At 43.3% G+C, this 22,950-nt stretch overlaps 1 protein-coding gene and 1 long non-coding RNA gene across 5 annotated transcripts in view; one reads left to right on the forward strand and one right to left on the reverse strand.

Annotated features, from left to right (window-relative positions):
* stab1 (stabilin 1) overlaps positions 1-22,950 on the forward strand; it is a 68,110-nt gene that overhangs the window by 37,384 nt on the left and 7,776 nt on the right. For 3 of the 4 annotated variants that reach the window (XM_015043992.1, XM_015043993.1, XM_015043991.1), the window contains 31 exons: positions 1,684-1,761; positions 2,219-2,320; positions 2,396-2,500; positions 3,429-3,563; positions 4,331-4,459; positions 4,537-4,590; positions 5,266-5,379; positions 5,669-5,864; positions 7,023-7,118; positions 7,190-7,235; positions 8,207-8,286; positions 8,357-8,482; positions 9,256-9,329; positions 9,413-9,484; positions 10,005-10,124; positions 10,194-10,241; positions 11,259-11,336; positions 11,454-11,600; positions 12,312-12,446; positions 12,528-12,587; positions 12,722-12,898; positions 13,611-13,700; positions 13,921-14,067; positions 16,163-16,219; positions 16,297-16,456; positions 16,536-16,685; positions 17,960-18,073; positions 18,450-18,557; positions 20,489-20,621; positions 20,691-20,751; positions 21,634-21,778. In XM_015043992.1, coding sequence (XP_014899478.1) covers positions 1,684-1,761; positions 2,219-2,320; positions 2,396-2,500; positions 3,429-3,563; positions 4,331-4,459; positions 4,537-4,590; positions 5,266-5,379; positions 5,669-5,864; positions 7,023-7,118; positions 7,190-7,235; positions 8,207-8,286; positions 8,357-8,482; positions 9,256-9,329; positions 9,413-9,484; positions 10,005-10,124; positions 10,194-10,241; positions 11,259-11,336; positions 11,454-11,600; positions 12,312-12,446; positions 12,528-12,587; positions 12,722-12,898; positions 13,611-13,700; positions 13,921-14,067; positions 16,163-16,219; positions 16,297-16,456; positions 16,536-16,685; positions 17,960-18,073; positions 18,450-18,557; positions 20,489-20,621; positions 20,691-20,751; positions 21,634-21,778 — 3,337 coding nt within the window. Of the gene's footprint in view, positions 1-1,683; positions 1,762-2,218; positions 2,321-2,395; positions 2,501-3,428; positions 3,564-4,330; positions 4,460-4,536; positions 4,591-5,265; positions 5,380-5,668; positions 5,865-7,022; positions 7,119-7,189; positions 7,236-8,206; positions 8,287-8,356; positions 8,483-9,255; positions 9,330-9,412; positions 9,485-10,004; positions 10,125-10,193; positions 10,242-11,258; positions 11,337-11,453; positions 11,601-12,311; positions 12,447-12,527; positions 12,588-12,721; positions 12,899-13,610; positions 13,701-13,920; positions 14,068-16,162; positions 16,220-16,296; positions 16,457-16,535; positions 16,686-17,959; positions 18,074-18,449; positions 18,558-18,748; positions 18,837-20,488; positions 20,622-20,690; positions 20,752-21,633; positions 21,779-22,950 lie in introns of those variants that run through there. The other variant, XM_015043995.1, reaches the window with a different exon arrangement.
* Positions 4,295-22,885, reverse strand: LOC106954476 (uncharacterized). The gene is made up of 3 exons (XR_001426373.1): positions 22,690-22,885; positions 6,683-6,689; positions 4,295-4,309 (listed from the first exon to the last, which is right to left on the reverse strand). It is a non-coding gene; the product is annotated as an uncharacterized LOC106954476 (long non-coding RNA).

A 22,950-nucleotide genomic window follows, 5' to 3' on the forward strand; every position in this document is an offset into this window, starting at 1 on the left:
GCCTGGATTGACTCGCCTGGACGGACTCGCCTAGACGAACTCGCCTGGACGGACTCGCCTAGACGGACTCGCCTGGACTGACTCGCCTGGACAGACTCGCCTGGACGAACTCGCCTGGACGGACTCGCCTAGACGGACTCGCCTGGACTGACTCGCCTAGACGGACTCGCCTGGACTGACTCGCCTGGACTGACTCGCCTGGAAGGACTCGCCTGGACTGACTCGCCTAGACGGACTCGCCTGGACTGACTCGCCTAGACTGACTCGCCTAGACGGACTCGCCTGGACTGACTCGCCTGGACGGACTCACCTGAATGGACTTACCTGGAATAATGACCCAGAAAACACGAAGCGGCTTGAGTGCGTCTCTGCCTGATAATAACTCAGGTTCGCTGCATTAAAGGGGCGGCATGATTTTCCAGCCACCTGGTGCCTTTTTATAGCACAGGACAGTCTGTTACCTTCAGTTGGTATAAAAATGTTACATATATGAAATATGATTTAACCTGTCATGCGCGAGAGGTCCCAAATTTGGGTCCTCTCGTGACAGGGTTGTCAAACTCCAGGCCTCAAGGGCCTCTGTCCTGCAACTTTTAGATGTGCCTCTGCTGCACCACACCTGAAAAGAATAATTAGGTCATTAGCAAGGCTCAGGAGAACCGATCTACACAGGGAGGAGGTAATTAAGCCATTTCATTCCACTGTTTTTTTACCCGTGGCACATCTAAACACTGCAGGACAGCGGCCCTTGAGGACTGGAGTTTGACACCCCTGTCATTGTGAATGACAACCTGTGAATGACAGGTTAAAAACAATTTTACTTTGTTTTTAATTTTACTTTGTAATTTAACGTCTTGAAATTGGGCCTCAGTCTCTTTAAAAGCTCCTCCTCTTCCGAAGTTCCTTCTTCAGGAAGGCTTCCCAACATGGCTCCTCTATTAACCCTTTAACAACTTTTTTTTTACCAGCGTTTCACTGAGAAGCAGCTCCTATAATGAGATCATCAGTTTCACCAGGTGTTTGCTAATTGCTGCTGGCTAGTCTGAAGGGGCTGAGCATGGGGGAGGAGCTTTGTCTGAAAGGCGGGGCTAGGTCCATCCAGGCATTTTGCACAGCTGAATGGTTACCATGGAGATTAAAGGACTCCTCAGACATGCATGAAAGAATCAAAACAACATCCAGAAATGTTTTTGATGAGGCAGTAACATTATGATATGATTAACGCTCAGAAAAGTCGACTTCACATAAAAATACTCCCCTTTTAATACCAACATCCATGATTTAATCCCTTAAAAGTTGATAAACTAATGAAACATTAAGAGACAAAAAATAAACTGATCAGACTGAGCCAGAAAGCTTCATCTTCATCACAGATGAAGAACAGACTGTTGTGAGGGCTGCTCCTGTCATACTGGGAGAGTTTCTACTGGTTAGAAATGAAACTCATTTTTACTCTGCAGTGATCAGTTTAAAAATAAAGAATATGTCATTCTTCCTGCCTCTCCATAATTACAAACATCTTCAGATCTTGAAACATCTGAAAAAATGAAAGTTTAAATCCGGTTCCTGTTTTTCAGGAACCGGGGTTGTAATAGCTTTGGGGTTTTTATTCTAGTTTATTTTCATTTCGATGTCATGAACCAAACAAAGGCTGAAACATTGTTTCTGGTTGTTTGTGTCCAGACGCTCCAGATCGGAAACGCCTCCATCATCAAACCCAACCAGCCTGCCATCAACGGCTACATCCACATCATCGACCGGGTAGGGGTCAGAGGTCAAGCACTCGGTGCAAAAGCAAGGTTCCCAGCGCAGTGGGAGAGAAACGACTCGCTACTGGGTCACTGTTCAATGATCTGGAAAACAAAATGGCGGCGATGGGAGCTTGTTGTCCAGGAACCTGGGTTATAATAGTTTTGGGGTATTTACTAAAGTTTTATTTCGTTGTGATTTTTGTTGATCAAATTCAGTTAATTTGGTAATTAAAACTCTACATGTTCAGTATGTTTTAGTTTGATAAAGGAACAGTTCCAGTTAATTATAGTTTTTTCCCACTGACTTATTTTATTTATTTCAGTTAATGAAAATGTTTTCTTACTTTCAGTGTCTGTTATTATGTTAGTTTTGTAAACTTTAATAACCTGTAGACCAAACTGAGTTAATCTGGATCTGGTTCACAGTGAAATCTATCAGTTGACTTCCTGTTGTCGTCCATGATCAGGTTCTGCTCCCGGCCCGTTCGAGCCTCCCCCCCGAACCGCCCACCCTCATGGCGTTCCTGAACTCGTCCTCCAGCTTCTCTCTCTTCAGACAGGCCGCTCTGGTCAGAACCGGTCCCGGCTCTCTAATGTTCAGACTCTGATCTCCGCCCGGTACTGATGGTCTCGCCTCCTCACAGACCTTCAACCTGACAGATCGTCTCGCCAATGAGGAATTCACTCTGCTGCTGCCGACGGACGAGGCCGTCACCAAATACCTCAGCGGGACAAACTCATCGGTTCTGGTGGGTCCGGTTGGGTCCGGAACACTCCAAAAACATCTAATGATTTAAAATCTAACAGTGGGATGCTAAAATCCTGGTTTACAACATTAAAATAATAAGAAGCAGCCATTTAAATGATAAGCCTTAAATGAAAATAAATTGAAACAGACAGTTCCTGTTCAGACCTCTATGAGGCGCCATTTCTAAGTTACACAGATCAGCACAGCTGTCACAACAGAGTCATTTTTCACTTATTTTCACGTTATTCATTCATAAACATCAGTTTCAAACTAAATGCTAATTAAATATTTAGCTTCAAAGTCAATATTTAGCTTCCTAACTAACTAATGGATGAATAAGATGGTGGGGAAAAAATGAACCTCCATGTTTTTCTGTCAGGCTAAATAACCAGAGTTATTATTGTTGTTAATAGTTCCCACAACCGGAAGTGATCCGGGCCACTGAACCGCCATCTTGGTTGGCAAGCGCTACGTCAAGCATAGATGAATCACGGCTTCGAGTATATAGGAAAAGACTCAATAGTTGTGATGTACTTATACTGGTTGTACTTGAATAAAGCGCCATTCAAGTACAAACCATTTACCATAAGTTAGATAAGAATGAGGCGAGAGCTAGTCATAAGATTGTGGGTTGTTTATTGTTGTCATAGCAACTCCTTAGCAACTGTCATGACAGTTAGCTATGGATGCCTACCAAGATGGCTGTTGGCTACAAAGTTCCCAGAAGTGTGACGTCACATGAGAGTTAGGAGATAGTGTAAGTTTACTAACGACCCTCATTATGTCATGATGACAGTCTGTTTGGGTCACATCTGGATTTCTAGTTGCATTTAAAGGTTATAAATCAGCTAATAAAGCTGATAAATCAGACCTGATGCTGAGCTGGAGGATCCGGGTATCAGCATCAATTCGTCGTGTCTTCTGTCCAGGAATGGGACGTGCTGCAGTACCACGTGATTCCCAAGGAGCTGCTGCTTCCCGACCATCTGCACGACGGCCTGCTGAAGAACACGCTGCTGGGCTCGGACCACCAGGTCCAGTTCCACCTGACCAACACCAACCAGGTACCAGAACCTTCACCGGGTCGGGGGTTGGGGTTGATTGTTTCAGGCTGGTGGTGGATCCAGGTCTTCCTCTGCATTGATTAGACCCCAGGGCTGATTCTCCATGTGGATGGGAGGATTCTCTCTGGGGACTCCGGCTTCCTCCCAGTCCAGAAACTGGGAGTGTGCCCTGGGAGTGTGCCGATAAATCTGCCCTGATTTCTTTGATTTTGAGGGATTGGTGGTCGGCTGACCCTTAAATGTGAAACCGATCTTATCCACCGGTCGTGTCTTTTCTCAGCAAAGGTCTAAATATCAGCCTCTGTGCTCTTCTGCTCTGCAGTGAGAGGTTTGACTGTGAGCCCCGCCCACCGGGTCATTGGCTGTATGTAGCAGCAGTCGCCTCACTGCTACCAACTCGCCGCCTTCTTTCTATATTTAGCAACATTTCAGATAAAACAATCTGTATTGACCAAATCGGAGTCAGCAGGTCAGGTGGTTTAAAGATCGATCGATAGGCCAGAACACTGCAGTCGGTGCTCTGCTGCCTCCGCTGTCGGGTAAATCCTGAGGTGAGACAGTGTCTCTGGGTTGTCCAGCCTGGATGCCTGTCCTGACCCCATGACCTTTGGAGACCTGCCCATGACCCTGCAGGGACTAGCTGGTGTCAGTGGTGGCTGCTTGAATCCCATCTGACTTTAGTTTCTTTGTTACATAAAACTCCTCAGAAGTTTTCAGTGTTTTGTTTCAAGGCTGTTCCGCTCTTCCTCCTCCTCTTCGTCCTGCAGACAGCCGTGAACGACGTTCCTCTGAACGGCAGCGTCATGGAGACGCAGTATGGCGTCATCTTGGTCCTGCCGCAGGTCCTCCGGATTCGGCGCAACAGATGCAGTGAGCCGATCTCCCTGCTGGTCAAGGTACGCATGCAGGAGGCGGAGCGCTTTGCCTCATGCTGCCAGCTAGAAGCCGTAATCTAATCCCAATCTGTCTGCAGGGCCGCTGCTCAGACTGCAACGAACCTCCTCGATGCTTGTTCAGCTACAGCCCTGTAAGAAACCAGTTCCTTCAGCCTGAACCAGTAGCTGGACGTTCTTCATAGTTTAGTTTTATTTCATTGTGACTTTTTGTTTGTCTAATTAAATTAGTTTTTAACTGTGTGTTTGTTAGTTTTTAATTATTATTAGTTAAATATTGTTTAGTTTTAGTTAGTGTGTATTAGTTATAGTAGTTTTAGTTTTTCATACTTTGGTTAATTTTTAGGTGCTTAATTCGAAAACGTCCAGGGATTATGATTATATTTACATCGTTTGGGTGATGAATACTCAACAGAAGACACCGTTTTCAAAAAAATATTCATTTACTGATCAACAGTTATTGATCTGGAGTTTTCTCCCAACTTTTGCTGCCACCATTTTGTGACGTAGCGTTTGGAGTGTTGTAATTTGCAGACAGCTGATATAAACTGCTGGGTGGGGAAAATAAATCTATTTGACATCAGTTCAAAAGGCTAAAAAATTTATAAATGAACACAAAAAATTAAATTTTCTATAATTTCAGCATGTTTTATTTGAGTTTTTCCCTGTTAGTTACCATTTTTATTTATTCAGTTAAAAAGGTTTTCTGGATTTTAGTATTTGTTATTTTGTAAGTTTTAGTTAACTGTAAAAACCTTGGTTCTGATGGGTCAGACTCAGATAATCTGCTGTCTCTGGTTCTGCTCCAGATCCGGGATCGGTTTCCTGCCAACATGAAGCCCAACTGTTTCTACCGGAAGCGGGTCGGACCGCGGAGGAAGTCGGTGCCGGGCTGCACCATGAAATGCCTTCGAATCTCCTCGGTCAGCGCCGGTACCGGAGCCCGGCTCGGTTCTGCTCCCAGCTAACTGACCGGGAACTCCAGCTGCTGGTCCAGATTACCAGTAATCTGGAATCCTGTTTACAGCTCATTTATAATCAACCCACTTCCTGTGGTTCTGAAAAATGTTTAGTTTTTCAGGCCTGAGTGAGAACAGAGAGCAGAACGGAAAACGATCTCATGCTTTGAGAAACAACAATCACAGAATTTATGATGAAAACAACTTCAGCTGTTCGTAACCTAGGAAACGGTCTCCTCTCCCCGCCCCGCAGAATCACGCCTGCTGCCCCGGTTTCTACGGCCACGAATGCTTCAAATGCCCCGGAGACGACAACAGCCCCTGCTCCAATCACGGCCAGTGCCAGGACGGTAACTACGGCAACGGGGAGTGCCGCTGCTATGAGGGTTTCCATGGCACCGCCTGTGAGGGCTGCGAGCCGGGCCGCTACGGAGTAAACTGCACCTCCAGTGAGACACACACACACTGTGACAGAATGACACAGCCGCTTCTTTCTGCCGCCACCAGGGGGCGACACCCTGGCAGACAGGCCCAGTTTACCAGTATACCCAGTTTGTGAGGCTGGTCAGCATCAGAGGGTTGATTTATGAGGAACAGTAAAAACTGATTAACCAAACAGGATTTCCCAGACTGAGTCTAGTCAGAGCTGGAGCTGAGCAGAGGAGTTTATTTAAATAATCCATTCGTGTCAAACTCATTCTCATTTTGGATTACAACATCAGGGTTCTTAACGGGCCAGTAGTGGAAGAATGAATTAGTAAAACCCATTAAGAAACTTAAAATATTAATAACTTTGTCTGCTTTCGATTTAACATCAGTGTCTCAAGATTTTTGATTAGTTTTTGTTAAATCCATTTTTTTAAAATCAATTTTGCCAAAAAAAGTAATAAACTCACAACAGTGCACTAGAATGAAAAAATTATGCAATATGTTGATTTAGTGTGAATTTCTGTGATCAAAGAGTCAAAAAAAATGGAGGAACAGATTGATGTCATTTGTTTATTTATCACTTTTAAAAACAGGTTTAAACTGCACCAACGTCCTGTACAAAAACAATAACACAGTAGAATAAATTTATCAAGAGACAAAAGAAGCATAGCAAATAAAAATAAAATATTACAACAGGAAAGATTCAATATCAGGCCTTATTAAATGCCAACGAATAAAAATAAGTTTTAAGAAGTGATTTAAAATGACCCAGACTGTGGGCAGAAAAATCCGGAGAGGGAGATTATTCCAGAGAATAGCAGCAGCAACGAAGGAAGACCGATCTCCTTTACTCTGAAGTCCAGTCCGAGACGCTGAATACTAACTGATTAATGGATCTTAAGGTTCTGGACACAGAGTGAAGCTTCAAAAGATCCTGGAGATAAGAAGGAGCCAACCCATGTAGTGTGGAGCCTACTTGGCCACATGAAAAGCCTTAGTGGGCCGGATTTGGCCCCCAGGCCTCGAGTTTGGCACATGTGAAATAATCATTCAGACAGCTGATCCCTGCAGAACGCATCCCTGCTGCGAACAGATGGGACTCGGTTCTGCTTGGCTGTTTAAATGAAGCTGAGATGAAAGCAGGGTTCTGTTGGTTCTGCTGGTTCTGTTCGCTGCAGAGTGCTCATGTGACCACGGGAAGTGTGACGACGGCCTGGCAGGAAGTGGCAGGTGTCTTTGCTACAAAGGCTGGAAAGGAGCTACTTGCTCTGCAGGTATGTCCAGCGACACGGATCTGTGGTTGTGCTCCATGTTGACCTTTGACCTGTGTCTAACTGCTCCTCAGAGATCAGAGATGACGCCTGCAGCGGTGTCTGTGATGAGAATGCCAAGTAAGTTTCTGCATGTCTGTCTTCACCAGCTGCTGAGTTAACCATGGAGATGTAATAATGCAGGCATTACGAAGTGAGACCAGAACCAAGCAGAGAAAACTCCCAACCAGAACGCAACCAGAACGCAGCCAGAACCCAACCAGAACCCAACCAGAAAGCAGCCAGAACCCAACCAGAACCCAACCAGAACCCAAGCAGAAAGCAGCCAGAACCCAGCCAGAACCCAACCAGAACCCAACCAGAGAGCAGCCAGAACCCAACCAGAACCCAAGCAGAAAGCAGCAGCTTTCAGCAGAAATACGAGACGCTGTTCTCTCTGAACTGAATGGAAACAAAATGACCCGACAGAAGTTGGACCCCGTCTTCTTCAAATCTAACGTTTGGTCAAACGTTTTGCAGCTGTCATTTTAAAAATATTAGTAAAAAGGTTTGCAGAGGTCATCTGAGGTCGTCATTAATTATCTTCAAAGATAGAGCAACACAAGCAAAACCTCCTGTTGCTCAAACGAAGCGCTGAGTCGATGTAAGCGGGGCGACTGGTTGACCTCTGATGACCTCTGGAAACGTTTTAAAATGATAGCGGCACAAATGAAAAGTTTTACTGCACAACCTTTCAACATCAATTTAGTCAGATTTGGGTTAAGTTGGGGGTTTGGAGGGGAGTTGTTGACCTTTTGACCTCTGAGCTTTCATTAATATCTTCAAAACAAAAACAAAATCTTACCAGGTATTTTTGATTTACTACTTTCTAGTGCAATTAATGCACTTGATGTAACTTACAAATAACTTTTCAGCTAGAAATATGAACTTGTTTTTTGTAAATAATTTTGTAATGTTGATGAAAATCGATGCAGATTATTTCACTGAAAGTGAAAGGATCTGGACCAAAGCTACTGGGTGAGATGTTGTGTTTTTGCAGTGTAAATCCTGTGAATGTTTGAACGGTATTTTCAGACGTTTTTCTGCTGCAGCTGTATAACGGGACCGCAGGGCTCGGCCGCTGCCTGTGTTTGTGTCGCCGGTTATGAGGGGAACGGGACGTTCTGCCAAGGTAAAGACGCTGACCCGTGTTTGCTTCCAGTAAATAGCCTGGTCCCAACCTGCCCTCCTCTGCCTCCCAGAGCTGGACGTGTGCAGCAGGTCAAACGGCGGATGCTCAGAGTTCGCCGAGTGTACGAAGGTCTCTCCTGGGGAGAGGACCTGCGCCTGCAGCAAGGGTTACACCGGAGACGGAGTCGTCTGTCTGGGTGGGTTAGACCTGGAGGTTCGACCAACGCTCCACTGGAGGAAAGTTTAGTGTCGCTAAGAGCGGAGAATCGACGAGAAAGCTGGTTAATTCATGTTTTCTGTGAGACTAATCTAGTTTTTTGTATTATTTTTTAAACCCCCTGACTCAGATAATTATTTTACTGTTGTAGACAAAACAAAACTTAGCAAAGCATTACTTTACATGCAGTTATTCACTGCTGATGCGACACTAAGCTGCTGTGAACAAATGGAAAACATGAAGAATTATCAATGTACAAGCAGTAAAGATATACTCAGCCTCCAAAAACACAAAATCTTGCCAAGTATGTTTGGTTTAGTTTCCAGTGCAAATATCTTAGTTCACTTGAAATAAACTAAACTAACTTACAAATAATTTTTCAGCAGGAAGTATGAGCTTGTTTAAATAATACCTTAATATTGATGAAAATGTTGTTCCATTGGCAGATTATTCAATTAAAACATCAAAATATTATAAAATTGATAGCAAGCCGGAATAAAAAAGTTAAACGCAACACAAATTAACAAAGAGCAATAGAATCACGTCGTTTTTCAATATGTTAACTTTGACATAACATATGAGAAGTCATATCAAACTCCTGATTCTGGTCTTATTGAACATGAAGTTCATATGAGAGTCCTGGAATATCTGCAGTTATTCCTGCAGACTCCGGATTAAACACAACCACTCAGAAGCTTCCTGAGACTCTCCTGCGTTGCCTGAAGATGCTGAACCCGCTTCCTGTGTTTGCAGAAATTGACGGCTGTCTGGTGAACAACGGAGGCTGCCACAAAGCAGCAGAGTGCATCAGAACCGGGCCGAACACTGTAAGTAAATCCCTCCTGCTGTGAGAAAACCCTTCATCTGCACGGCGTTGCTGCTCAGCGCTCCTGTCTGATGTCTCCACCAGACCACCTGCCAGTGTCAGACCGGCTTCCAGGGATCAGGGAGGTTCTGCTACCCGGTCAACCCCTGCAGAACCGTACGTCCATCACACATTTACCTCTGCTGAGGCCTTCATTTCCTGAGAAACAAACTGCTGATTAATCAGTCCTTTAGAGATGTCGTTCATTCCTAAATGTGAAAGCTTCTCGGCGTCAGCAGTGATTCGGTCCAGTGTTTTCCAGAGCTGGGCAGAGTACCCAAGATATACCGCAGTAGGAGTAGCACTAAGATATTTTTACTCAAGTAAAAGTAAAAAGAAGTCGTCCAAGAAATTACTCAAGAGTTGAAACATATTTGGTAAAAACACAACTCGAATAACTTTAAAAATTACATCATCAGATGAACCAAAATATAGATTTATGTTAAAATGTTGGTACTATGGAGATCAAAATGAAGGCAACTAATTTAAATAACATAATTACAAAACAACAAATGGTATTTCCAGTGTTCCCAGTGATGTTTCCAGTGTTCCCAGTGATATTTCCAGTGTTCCCAGTGATGTTTCCAGTGTTCCCAGTGATGTTTCCAGTGATGTTTCCAGTGTGGAACTGTTGCAGGATAACGGCGGCTGCAGTAAATACGGTCGTTGCGAATACCTGGGCCAGGGCCAGAGGAACTGCACCTGTCAAAGAGGACACATCGGCGACGGCTTTACCTGCAGAGGAACCACCCGCATTGTGAGTCACATGACCTCTGACCTGCTGACCTCTGACCCTCACACTCACATGAAGCTGTTTGTCTGACAGGAACTGAACCGGGACATAAGCAACCAGTTCCTTCGCACAATGCTGGTGGTGAGTTAGACTGTGACGCCTCAACGTTCATCAGTCTGATTTTAAACCTCTTTCTCTTTTGCTGTCGACTCCCGAATTGCATGAATTTTATTTTTTATTTTCTTTACCTGTTATCTGAATTTTGCTTTCTTCATTCACATGAAACTTGTGCACCAGGAGACAGAAAACAAGCAGGCTGAATTTTCTTCAGATTCCCTCTAGAAGGCAGAAGAAATTTTTCTTTTTCTGTTTTCACAAACAAGGAATTTATGTTTGTATAAACACAGAATGTCTCTGCAGATGTTTGTGGCTAACTGATGTCTTTTAGAGGTTAGCACAAAGACTTTTGGCCTCTGACCTTTGACCTGTAGCTCTGTGGCAGACAGAGGGCAAGTCAACACAACCACAGCAGAACGGAGCTGCCCAACAATTCGCCTGTTTAAAAACGGTTTATTGTCTTATCAAGACCAACTGCTGATGAGCAGTTCCCCCAGAAGTTACTATGATATTGGCATCATTTTCAAATAACAAAGTGCCATACTAATCCAAGAACTCATTCTCAAAAATGAATAAACTTTAAATTATAACATTTAATACTTGAATTGGACAACATTTTAAATATCCAAAATACATAAAGAAAACAACAGAAACAACAAATCAATCAATTATAAAGTCTCTGTAAATTAAATTTTCCTACAAAGAAAAAGAGCTGGTTGAGACCAAAGCACCAGACTGAAAACTTTTATCATCCAGTTTTTGGTAGAAAGAGAAAGAAAAGAGAAAAATGATAAATCATGTAAATAGAAGTTATTGAGCTCGTTTTAATTTATTATGAAATTATTAGATTTATTGGCAGGCCTAGCTCAGACTCACCGAGAGTCTGAATTAGCACCAGCAGGATTGGACTACACCGGTGCCGTTGTTTACAGTCTGCTTCCTGTTTCTCCAAACCCAACCAGATGGCCTGACGAAGTTTTTCAGTGTTTTTCCAACCGAGAGTTGTTGGCTGGCTTAGTGACATCTGTATTATCTCCACAGCTGTCGGACATCAGTCTCTATGGCGACGGACCCTTCACCGTCTTCGTTCCTGTAAAGGAAACCAACAATGAATCCAAAGTGAGAGCAAAAAACGCAGCTTCTTTAGCTTCTGACTCACTTTCAGCTGCATGGTGACCTCAGCAGTCTGGCGGCGGCGGCAGCAGCAGTCATCGGTCTGAGTTTGTGTGTCGACAGATCATCGAGTGGAAGAGGGCGGGCCGCCTGCATGACCTGACCCGTTACCACGTCGTTTCCTGTGAGATTCTGACCTTAAGTGACCTCAAAACCACCACCAGGGCCGTCTCCTTGTCAGGATACACTCTGGAGTTCAGCCTGAAGGAGGTAAAACACTCACATGCACACACAGCCACACACTCACATGCACACGCAGCCACATGCAGCCACACACCCACATGCAGCCACACACACACACCCACACACACACACCCACATGCACTCACCAACACGCACACACATGTTTGCATGTGGCTATTTTTGTGGGGACTTTCCATTGACTTTCTTTCATTTTTACAGCCTAAACCTAACCAAACCTAAAGTCCCGCATTAGTCCAAATCTGACCCCTGACCCAAAAACAGCATTTCCCCTTGTGGGGACCAGGCTTCGGTCCCTACAAGGAGGACCGAAGCTTGTGGGGTTGTGTCACGTAGAATGTGTCAGGAAAATGGTCCCCACAAGGTATTACAAACACACAACACAGCCACACACACACACAACTCCTACGGGAACCTTTAACTTGAAATTCTGATGTAATAATTTCAGCCTGAGCTCAGTCCACCTTTAATCTGGAACTGAAACTCCTCAATGATTCCTCTAAACACTTGTAATGATTCCTTTGAACATCTGTAATGATTCCTCTGAACACCTGTAATGATTCCTCTGAACATCTAATGATTCCTCTGAACACCTGTAATGATTCCTCTGAACATCTGTACTGATTCCTCTGAACACCTGTAATGATTCCTTTGAACATCTGTAACGATTCCTTTGTACGTCTGCAGCTGATTTTTAATGATTCCTTTGATCATCTCCAGGGCTCGGTGTGGATCAACAACCAGTCAGTGATCGTGAAGAGCGACTACACCACCTCTAACGGAATCATCCACCACATCGACCGGATGCTGACGCCCTACAGGCTGGAGGACCAGCAGTCGATCGATTCCAAAAAGGTTTGGTGAACTTTTTAAAAGTGAAATGAACTAGTTGGAGTCTGGACAGACGGACGGTAACAGATCTGTTTCTGTGTTCAGATGAACTTCAGCACCGCAGCTGCATTTTATGGCTACAAACGCTTTTACAAACTCATTGAGGTAAACCGGTTCGCATCCTCCTCTCCATCATGATGGACAGCAGTAGAGTTTCACTGCAGCGGTGGGACTGAAAAGCCCAGAGCTTTTATAACCCTGTGCTGAACCAGGAAGCTGACTGTGTTGGGTGTGTTTAGGATGCAGGGCTGCTGCCGGAGCTGAAGCTTGCCATCCATCAGCCCTTCACCGTCTTCTGGCCCAGCGATCAGGCGCTCAACGCGCTGCCGGCGGCCAGGCAGCACTGGCTCTCCAATCCGGACCACCAGGACCAGCTGGCCGCCACCGTCAAGGCTCACATCGTTCGCAACGCCAAGGTAAAGGCTTCAGGGTCAAGGCTTCGGTAATACACAGCAAATGTACTAAGCTGTGTTTAATGATCCCGCTCATTGGTTCCCGTAATGTGTGACGTATTTGCGTGATGATGTTTTTCACACGCTCCGTGTTTTGCTTTGGAAAATATCCAAGATGGCGTCAAGGCAAAAGCGCTCCAAAATATGTTTATATTTCACACAGTGAGATGAAAGCAGGGCCTGTTGGAACATGTTCAGAGCTTTAATCACAATATAAATCATGGCATGCATGAATGTTTTAGCTGCATCAAACGAGAAAATACGTCTAACCCAGTCAAACTGTGGTTCCCGGACCGCTGATGGTTCATGGGCGCCCCCTGGTGGTCTGCAAAGTACTGCATGTAAATGAGCATTTATTTGCGTGACATGAGCTGAAAGGTCGGCGGTTCGGTAGTAAGAGCTATTTTTTATTATTTTTTACCATTTACTTTGCTTATAATTCTCTCCTCACTGTTGTTACTTTATCTAATTTAAAATTATTTAATTAGTGAATAAAAACAATTGTTAGAAATAGATGAATAATTGTTGTATTTAATGTTACAAAGCAACTCAAGTCTTTTTCTTTTACAAAACAGCACCCCCTTTCTCATTAGTTAAGAGACTAATATTTTCATTTCAGGTTGTATATATTAATGTGTGTGTGTGTGTGTGTGTGTGTGTGTGTGTGTGTGCGTAGCTGTTGAGTGTTGGCCAGTCTGGTGACAGCAGGTCGTACCGGACCATGCACGGATCGACCATCAAGTTCAGCTGCGACAAGACGCTGGTGGTGAGACACACACAACAACGCTTAGACGATGCAGTCCGCTGACTGCTGCTGCTGCAGCCGCGTTCTTGTTGCTGCAGCAACAGTCAGCGGACGTCTGCTGCAGCCGCGTTCCTCTGATCTGTTTTTAGACCTGAGATGATCTGCAGAACGAGCTGGACTGATGGTGTTCTTCATGGCTCTGTTGCAGCTGTAATGAGGATGTGTGTGTGTGTGTGTTCAGGGGGCCGTGATTATCAACGAGAACGCTGCCAGGCTGGTGCAGCGCCACCTGGGCTTCAAAGAGGGCCTGGGGTTCGGGATCGACCAGCTGCTGGAGCCGCCGGGCCTGGGAGCGTTCTGCGACAGCGTGCAGAACAAAACCTCCTACGTTAGTACTGCTGACGCCAAACGTACAAAACGGTTCAACAGCCGGCTGAATCAGAACAAAAAATTTGACAATTAAATAACATAACTCAGACTCTGCTGAGGTTCTAAGGTTTTATTTAATCAGGACATAATATAAACTGGACCTGTCAGAGGAGGTACAACCTCAGCATGAGACTCAGCTTTTATTCAAATAAAAACCCACCAAATAATTGAAGCAGTTTGATTCTGACTCAGCTGTGAGTTGAGCCAACATGGCTGGAAACAGGGCCAAAAAAAATCACCCCTGGCTCTCTAGACCAGACACCAAGAGTGATGACCTCCATCTTTTTGGTTCTTTTAATGTGTATGCCAACTGTACACAAAACCACATACTATAAGCCATATAACGAGTTAACGAGAATCAGTGAGAGGGGATACATTAAATATTTCCAAAAGTGTCATTTATTTTATATATTATTCAAGAGGCATTATTATGTAAAGTCAACTTTTTTTTAGTGTTTTATAATGAGGGAATATTATTGTTATTCTCTCATCAAAATCCTTCCTGGAGTGTTGCTTTGATTCTTCTATGCATGTTTGAGAAATCATTTCATCTCCATGGCAACCATGCAGCTGCAAAACACCTGGGTGGACCAAGCTCCCCCTTTGAGGCACAGCTCCTCCCCCACTCAGCTCCTTCAGATTAGCAAGCAGCAATTAGCAAACACCTGGTGGAGCTGCTGAACTCATTATTGGACCCAGTTCTTAGAGCAAAACTGGTATAAACATTGACAACCAATTTGGCAGATCAAATTCATGGCAAAGCGCTACCAGGTGTGAAAAAATTCTTAAATAGCAAGAGTCAGGAAGGTCTGAAGATGAATTGGCACAAGATTTATGTTTTTATGTTGCAGCGTGTTAAAGATATGACTTCATAAAAACGTCAGAGTAAAATTGTCCTGCTCTGATGTTTCTTTGTTGGCACAATATATTCCACTATTTTGACTTCTCATTGCTTCAGATTAAGAAATGAGAAACCGTTTTGGTGTATAATACATGTAGGAAGACCAAAACTGAGCAAGTAAGAGGATTATTTAATCTCTTGGAATGCACACTCTAAAAGCTGAAGAATTCAACCACTGGATTACATTGTCAAAACATAAACCTATGTTTATGACTTAAGGCAAAGGTCATCCTGGCCCTATGACCTTTGCTACATGTCTTCCCCCTCTCACAAGCTGCTTTCTGTCTGACAGCTGCCAAATAAAGGCCACAAGAGCCGACAAAACCTTTAAAAAATTAAAACCTGAAAAAATTTCATAAAACTTAAATTTTGATTTAATAAAAAATGGTAACACTTTATTTGACCTGTGATGAAGATGGAGTCTTCATTAATGTTTACGACAGTTGGCATGAAGTGTCATTTTAATGCAAAGTTTCATTAAAACTTGTATTAAAAGTCCATTAAAATAGTCATTAAAAGTGCCGTTATTTACCAAATGACACTTCATGACAACAGGTGTAAACATTCTTGAAAACTCCTTCATCTTCATGACAGGGTTATGTCAGTCTTATGACAGTGTTATGTCAGTCTTATGACAGTGTCATGTCAGTCTTATGACAGGGTTATGTCAGTCTTATGCATCATCAAATAACGTGTTTCCGAAAAAACAGCAGGTATCAAATAAACTTAATCCCTTGAAGATTGCCTAATGCCTTGTGACCTGCTTAAACTTTGAATGGCTTTTCTAGCTGAAAGTTTGTGAAGGTAGTTTGCTGGGGAAAGAGAGCAGTTTTTGCAGAATTTTTTCGATTTTCCATTCATTTCAATGGGCCAAAAATGATAATGAAAAGCTTATTATTTAAAAAATAGAAGAAGATATTAATACCAAAAGACATAGCTGTAAAGAGCAGGAGAAGCAGGAAAATTGCAGAAGGTGATGAAGTTCAAAAAATGTATGGAAGTAAATTGAATAAATGGAGGATATGAACAGTGTGAATGCTGCATCTTCAACACAAGAAGCATCGGGACCGTCGCCCCACCGGGAAAATGCCCGGTATGCCTGACGGCCGCGCCGCCTCTGGATGCCAATAATCTTTATTTTTACATGTTCCAGGGCCGCTGTGGGAACTGTTTGTTCCCCCCACCCTGCTCCCGCAGGCATGTAGACACGGTGAGAACCAACTTTCCAGCTCACGCATCATTGCTTGAACTCTACACAGACTCACCTCTTTCATTGTACTCTTACAGGGGAAGAAGACGCAGTGTTTCCGGTATCGCTCCAGGTATCACAGCCGGCTTATTTACGACCTGGACGATAGCTACAGCAGAAGGGGCTGCAAGAGAGTTTGCCTGTTTCCTTCCTGGACCCAGAAGTGCTGCAAGAACCACTACGGCAGAGACTGTCAGGGTAAGGGAGACCCCATCCGCGGGTGTAATTTCCCCAGGAACATTTTAAAATATTATCTTTTTAAATATTTCCATTCCAGTGTGTGCAGGCGGAGTTGAAAACCCATGCAGTGGCAATGGAGAATGCAACGACGGCATTTCAGGTTCAGGAACCTGTAAATGCCAACAAGGATTCACAGGAAACGCCTGTGAAGGTTGTCAATCCGGTTACTACGGTGAAAACTGCACAGGTACGCCAGAAACAAGCAACACGCTCCAAACCAAAGAGCTTCACCTCAATGTGAAGGAATCACCTAATGAATGGGGAGTCATCGGTTTCTCTGGTAACTCCCACGTCCTGTTAATGCGCTAGTAGCAGCGCTAATTGTTCGTTTGGTGCTTTTGCTAACTATGAAAACACTTAGCGCACTTAGCTTCCTCTAAATTAACTTTTGTTTTGTGAACTTTCAGCTGAAGAAAGTTTAACATTTGTGTTAAAGTTTTGGTTATCTTCAGGTAATTAGATGTTTATATTCATGCTCTTATTTTGACAGCAGTGAAGCCATTCTGTTTCCTCTCTTTCTTTTTTCCCAATAACTTTATATCAAACAAGAACCATCCAGTAACAAAATAAATCACAAACATACAACATTTAGCGGTGTTTTAGGACATGGTTATTAAATTATTATGGGGTATATTCTTTAAGGGCAGATTCAGACCGCTGGGTTTCCTTAGAAAGGACTTTTTAATCTATACTGCTCAAAAAAATAAAGGGAACATTTCACTTTAATTTTGTGTGTGGCTCCAAATCCAGGCCTCCATTGGTTAATAAATTTGATTTCCATTGATGATTTTTGTGTGATTTTGTTGTCAGCACATTCAACTTTGTACAGAACAAAGTATTCAATGAGAATATTTCATTCATTCAGATCTAGGATGTGTTATTTCAGTGTTCCCTTTATTTTTTTGAGCAGTGTACTTTGAGACATTAATTGAGCATATTGTTTTAAAATTAAGATCAATTAGAATGTATGTGTGATTGAATTGAAATGATCAGTTTTCTTTTGCTTGTTTATAGACATTTATTGTGAATTAGTGCTATATAAATAAACTGAACTTTAATTTAACTGGTGTTTAAACTTGAGGACTAAATATAACTGCAGATAAGAAAGTCTGGGTAATATTTACCATAAATAAAAAAGTTAACATATAAAAGTTATTTATTATTAATGTCACGTTTTCCATTTCAAATAAAACAGTCTAATTTGTTAAAAGACGTTTTCCTTTTATTTTGATGAAAAAAGTTTGTCATATTCTTCCAGAATATTCTTGTGTAACAACAAACCCAAAACGGATAGTAGTGATGTTCTCCACCCATGATGTTTGTTTAGTACCCAGAATGCATTGCTGTACTATAGACTGTAGTTCTATAGATCTACTGCATGCTTTCTGGCTGCAGCCTGTAGGTGTGTTTGCGTGTGTGTGTTGGATCAATGTGATCAGTGTGTGTGTGTGTGTTTCCCAGCCTGCAGGTGTGTCAACGGGCGCTGCATGGACGGCGTGGCCGGCAGCGGTGGGTGTATCTGCCCTCTGACCTGGACAGGAGATCGCTGCCAGTACGCGCTCTCTGATCCTAAAGGTGAGCCGTCGTTCCCGGAGACGATCCAGAGTCTGGATTTGTTACTTTCTAGATGTTTTTCTGGTTGTTTTTCCGATGTCCAGCTGCAGACTTAACTTGAATGAAAGCGGTGAAAAATTCGGTCTGAATCTGTAATGTTTACTATTGTGTTAATTCTGTGCTGTAAATCCCTATGAACTGCCTGCTGCTGAAATGTTCTGCACTCCTTTAACTTGACTGGAGAAGAAGTGGGACATCAGAAAGAGACAGAACTTCATCAAATCAGCTTTATTTAAAGGGGTGCTGTGATCTAAAATGCATGAATTAACATTAAGTCATAAATGTTTGTGGTCTTGAACGTGTTGAAGAAGTTGAACTGATGAGCGGCTGTTTGCAGGCGGGCCGTGTTCGCGGTGCCACGCCCGGGCCCGCTGCCTGTATGGAGACCGGTGTGAGTGTGAACCCGGGTTTGAGGGCAACGGGACGGACTGCAGTCCGGTTCAACGTGAGTAACATGTCTGGGTACCAGCCTGACCCGGCTCAGGTTCTGATAAACGACCCGCCTCGTTTGCAGGAACAGAACCTCCTTCCTCACAAAGCGACATGAAACAACTGAAGTCATGTTTTGTTGGAGTCATTTTAGTTTGCATTTAAATTTAGTTCAGTGTTCTCTCCTTGGCTTCCTGTTTATTTCAGCTTGTTGATCAGCTTCCTCTCCTCACGCCGCCACTAATCAACCACCTGCTTCCTGTCCCGATATCTCAGAGATTACTGAGTCAGCCATGATGGTTGTAGGTAAATAACATGACAGTTAGAGGTCGATGGTGTGTTTAAAGTCGAGGAGAATGTAATAAACGCTCTGCTGTTTATTAATTATATTGTACATCATGAAGAAGAAAAAGTTCCTCATCAGTTAGTGTGTGTGCTGTGATGGATGCTGGTTGAAAACCAACAGTAACCATGGCAACAGACAAAGCCAATGCAGAGTGACAATCTAATCTGAAACAAGCTGCACCCAGCCGTTCTTCAGCATCCACAAATAATAAAGCAGATACCTGTAGGAGGGAGACGGTTGGTTCTGGTTCTGCTGGAGGTTTCTTCCTGTTCCTTTCCACTATCGCCGCATGCTTTAGCAGCTGTAGAGTTGTGAACTCAACTGAATCGGCTGAGCACCTCATTAAAGGCGCAGTGTTATGCAAAATCAAATTGTATTGTTACTGCCTCATCAAAAACATACCTGGAGTGTTGCCTTGATTCTTTCATGCATGTTTGAGAAATCCTTTAATCTCCATAGCAACCATTCAGCTGTGAAAAACACCTGGAGGGATGGCAGCTCCACCTCTGAGCTGCAGTTTCCAAGTTCCTGAGTTTCCGCCCACAGAGCCCTCCCCTACGAACTAGCCTGCAGATATTAGCAAACGCCTGTTGAATCTGCGCATCACCTGAGCTCATTATGCGAGCTACTTCTTGGTGCTTGTATAAATTAATAGAGGAGCAACATTATGACTTCCTAGAGGCGGAGCTTCAGAAAGAGCAGGAGTTTTTAAAGAGACAGAGGCCCAATTTTAAGACTGGGAAGTCAAGAAAGTCTGCTAGTTGTCCATCATTCTCTCAAAAAATATACTGTTTATCAATAATGACATTTTCAATTGTGTTTAATTTCCATTCGGTTTATTTAATATTCAACAAGCTGAGGAGAGAATCCGCATGGTGCCATGTAGGGCTGGAGAATAAATCAATAACAGTATATATCACGATACATGCAAGAGCAACATAAATAGATAATACACCTGAATAATCAATATATAGACTATTCACTGAACTCCAATCCAGAACCGAACAGCATTCTGGGAAATGTAGGCAGAAAAAAGACTTTAGCCACTCAACCTCTCATGCCAGCTAAGCACAGTTGGAATCAACTCACTCACGCTTTGGCTACCTAGCAACTCACTCACTCTTTGGTTACCTGGCAACTCATTCACTCTTTGGTTGCCTGGCAACAAGCTGTTGAGTAACTGGCGCAGGCAGCAGCAGTTTAAGGTTTCAGCCTCACAATTGTTTAAAAATAAAAAACAACGGCATGGAGAGAAAACGGGATAAAACAGGAAAGGTCACATCACATTATGTATATATAATCAAAATACAATACTTTGACCTTTTTGAATTCTGCGCCGAAAAATTAACTACTAAAGTATGAAAAAACTAAAACTGCTACTATAATTAATCAAAACTAAAAAATATTTAACTAATAAAAAGCAGAAAAAAGCACTCTAAAAACGAATTAAAAATAACTGAATTAGATAAAAAGTCACAAGCAAACAAAACTTAACTATGGGATCATTTGAGTCACTGGCGTCCATACCTGGAGGAGGAGGGGGGGCGGAGGGTGTCCCAGCTGGGAGCCAATCAGGTGACGTTTCCTCTGTGCTGCTGCAGCTCCCAACCTCTGCGCTGAATACAACGGCGGCTGTGGCGTCAACGCAGACTGCACCCAGACAGGGCTCATCGTAAACTGCACCTGCCGCAGCGGTTACCAAGGAGACGGCTTCTCCTGCCAGCCAATCAACAGGTGAGCTGCCAGATTCACGCCGTTAGCTCCTGCCATGACGTTGCCTCCAGCGGCTGTTTCTGTCTCCAGATGTGTTGAGCAGCAGAACGGCGGTTGCAGTGACTTCGCTTCCTGCAAGTTCACCGGACCGGTGAGTTTTCATCGAGTCGTCGGCAGAAAACGGCTTAAAATTAAATGTTTTGTACATAATTTTTTAATGAAGGAATAGTTTAAATAAAACCCGAAAATTCACCCAGCTGATCCAAAAGCTCCTCGTTCTCAAACAACCATGGAGACTCACCGATCCAATATCAATACCTGTATCTACCACAATAGTAGAAAAAAGGACTGATGCCAGTTATTTTGATCTATTCACTCTAATCCTACAATTTGTGACATCATGATTTTTTATTATTTATTTTACTTTATATTTAGAATTCCTAATTGCACTTTCTGAACCATTTGAAAGAAGGTTTTTTTTAGGATTATTTTTTTTACATATCACCACTTTCCTAAAATAATGGTCTAAGTCATTTTTTATCAAAAGTGATTTTTCTTTTTTTACCCTAAATTATCTTTTGGCAAAAAATAACCCAGGTCCTTAATTTAGGAAGGTGACCAAGAAAGTCAACCTGTTTGTTTTTGTCAGTTTCTTTGTTATTTATTTTATATTGGATGTTATTCTGCTAATTACACTGACAGAACAAATTAAAGTTATTTTTACATGTTTGATCAGCTTGTGAAGCTGTTGGTGGATTAAATGTGCTGTTCTGGTCCAGACTTATAAAATAAATTTGTAATTCAGTACATTTATGTCTGTGTTTGAAAAAAAGAAATGTTTGAAGTTAATTCAGAATAGTTTTTCTGAATCAGATCGATATCTGCCGATACTAAACCTATTGTATTGGTTTCGAAAGGGAAATAAGTGGATCGGTGCATCTCTGGTCTAAAGTCGCGCCCTGCGCTCGTGAACAAGATGTCAGTTTGCTAAATAAGGGTCAGATCTCGACTCCATTGTGATTTCATCCCTCAGAACGAGCGCGAGTGTGAGTGCCTGCCAGGGTACGTGGGTAATGGAGTCCAGTGTCTGGAGAAGGTGACGCTCCCTGTTGACCGCTGCCTGGAGGAAAACGGAGGCTGCGACCCAGTGGCCACTTGCAAGGACCTCCATTACCATGGTAACGCATCAGTTTCCTGTCTTTGGTTTGTGTCTGATGGTTCCCAGTTTCCTTACAGCTAAAGCAGCTGTAGCACATCTGACTCACCGCTCAGCTAACAACAGTAATATAATGTTTTCATTGTTGATTCTATGTTGCATGACTTTGTGTTTGTTACGATGTAAAGCACTTTGAAATGCCTTACTGCTGAAATGTGCTATGCAAATAAAATTTGATTGAATGATTGATTGAACAGTAGCGCTAGCTAGCAGCAGCTTTAGCTACCATCAGCAGCTTTAGCTCATCTGTCCCGCCGCTCAGCTAGCTTAGCTGTTTGATGTAGTTCCTATAACCGATCTGTAGAGGGAGCCGACAGTTCCCGAACATTCCTGAAAGCTGTTGAAACACTAAACTGCTGATGTTGCCTTGGCAATAAATAAGTAGTACCGTATTTTCCGCACTATAAGACGCACCGGATTATAAGGCGCACTTTCAATGAATGGTCCATTTTAAAACCTTTTTCATATATAAGGCACATAGAATAGACGCTTCAGTTAGGGTTGCCATTCGTCTCATATTGAACCGATACGGGACGCGATTTGTTCCGTACTCTACAAATGTGGATGTGTAATAATAAAGAAGTGGTCCCCGAGTACATTATATAGTAGGCTTCCCCAGTCATTGTTTCACTCACGGTGTTGGTGTTGCGATATTGTGCCCAACTGCTTTCTGGGTAACACAGACCACCCGATACGCTGCCGCCGCAGTCTCCGTCTCTCCCCCCTCCCCCCCCCGGCTTTAAATGTATAAGGGCTGGTCCCTTGGTAACTCTAGCCGAAGCACCCCGGATGAATGTCTAAAGCCACTTGGTGGACATAAAGAATGTCAACGAAACAGTCCGACTCCGGTTGGCGAGGAGAACCTTCCTCGACTGGGCTGGGGCGTGGCTCGACGATGGTCACCCTTCTCCGTTCGCCCACAGCATGTTGGTGGAGAACGTGGTGCTAAATGACCTGCAGGCGACCTGATTATAGACGGTCGGTTGGTAGATAGGTCAGTCAAACTTTATTAACAAACCAGCGTTCTGACAACTATCCCAGCATGCACCGCGCGCTTCTTCTTCTACGGGCGAAAATGAAGTCGGCGGCTGCTTACCGTAGTTGCTAGACCTGTTGTGGCTCAATATTGGTCCA

The sequence above is a fragment of the Poecilia latipinna genome, unplaced genomic scaffold (assembly GCF_001443285.1).
Source record: "Poecilia latipinna isolate Pla-1442-1.1 unplaced genomic scaffold, P_latipinna-1.0 Scaffold659, whole genome shotgun sequence".
Lineage (NCBI taxonomy): Eukaryota > Metazoa > Chordata > Actinopteri > Cyprinodontiformes > Poeciliidae > Poecilia > Poecilia latipinna.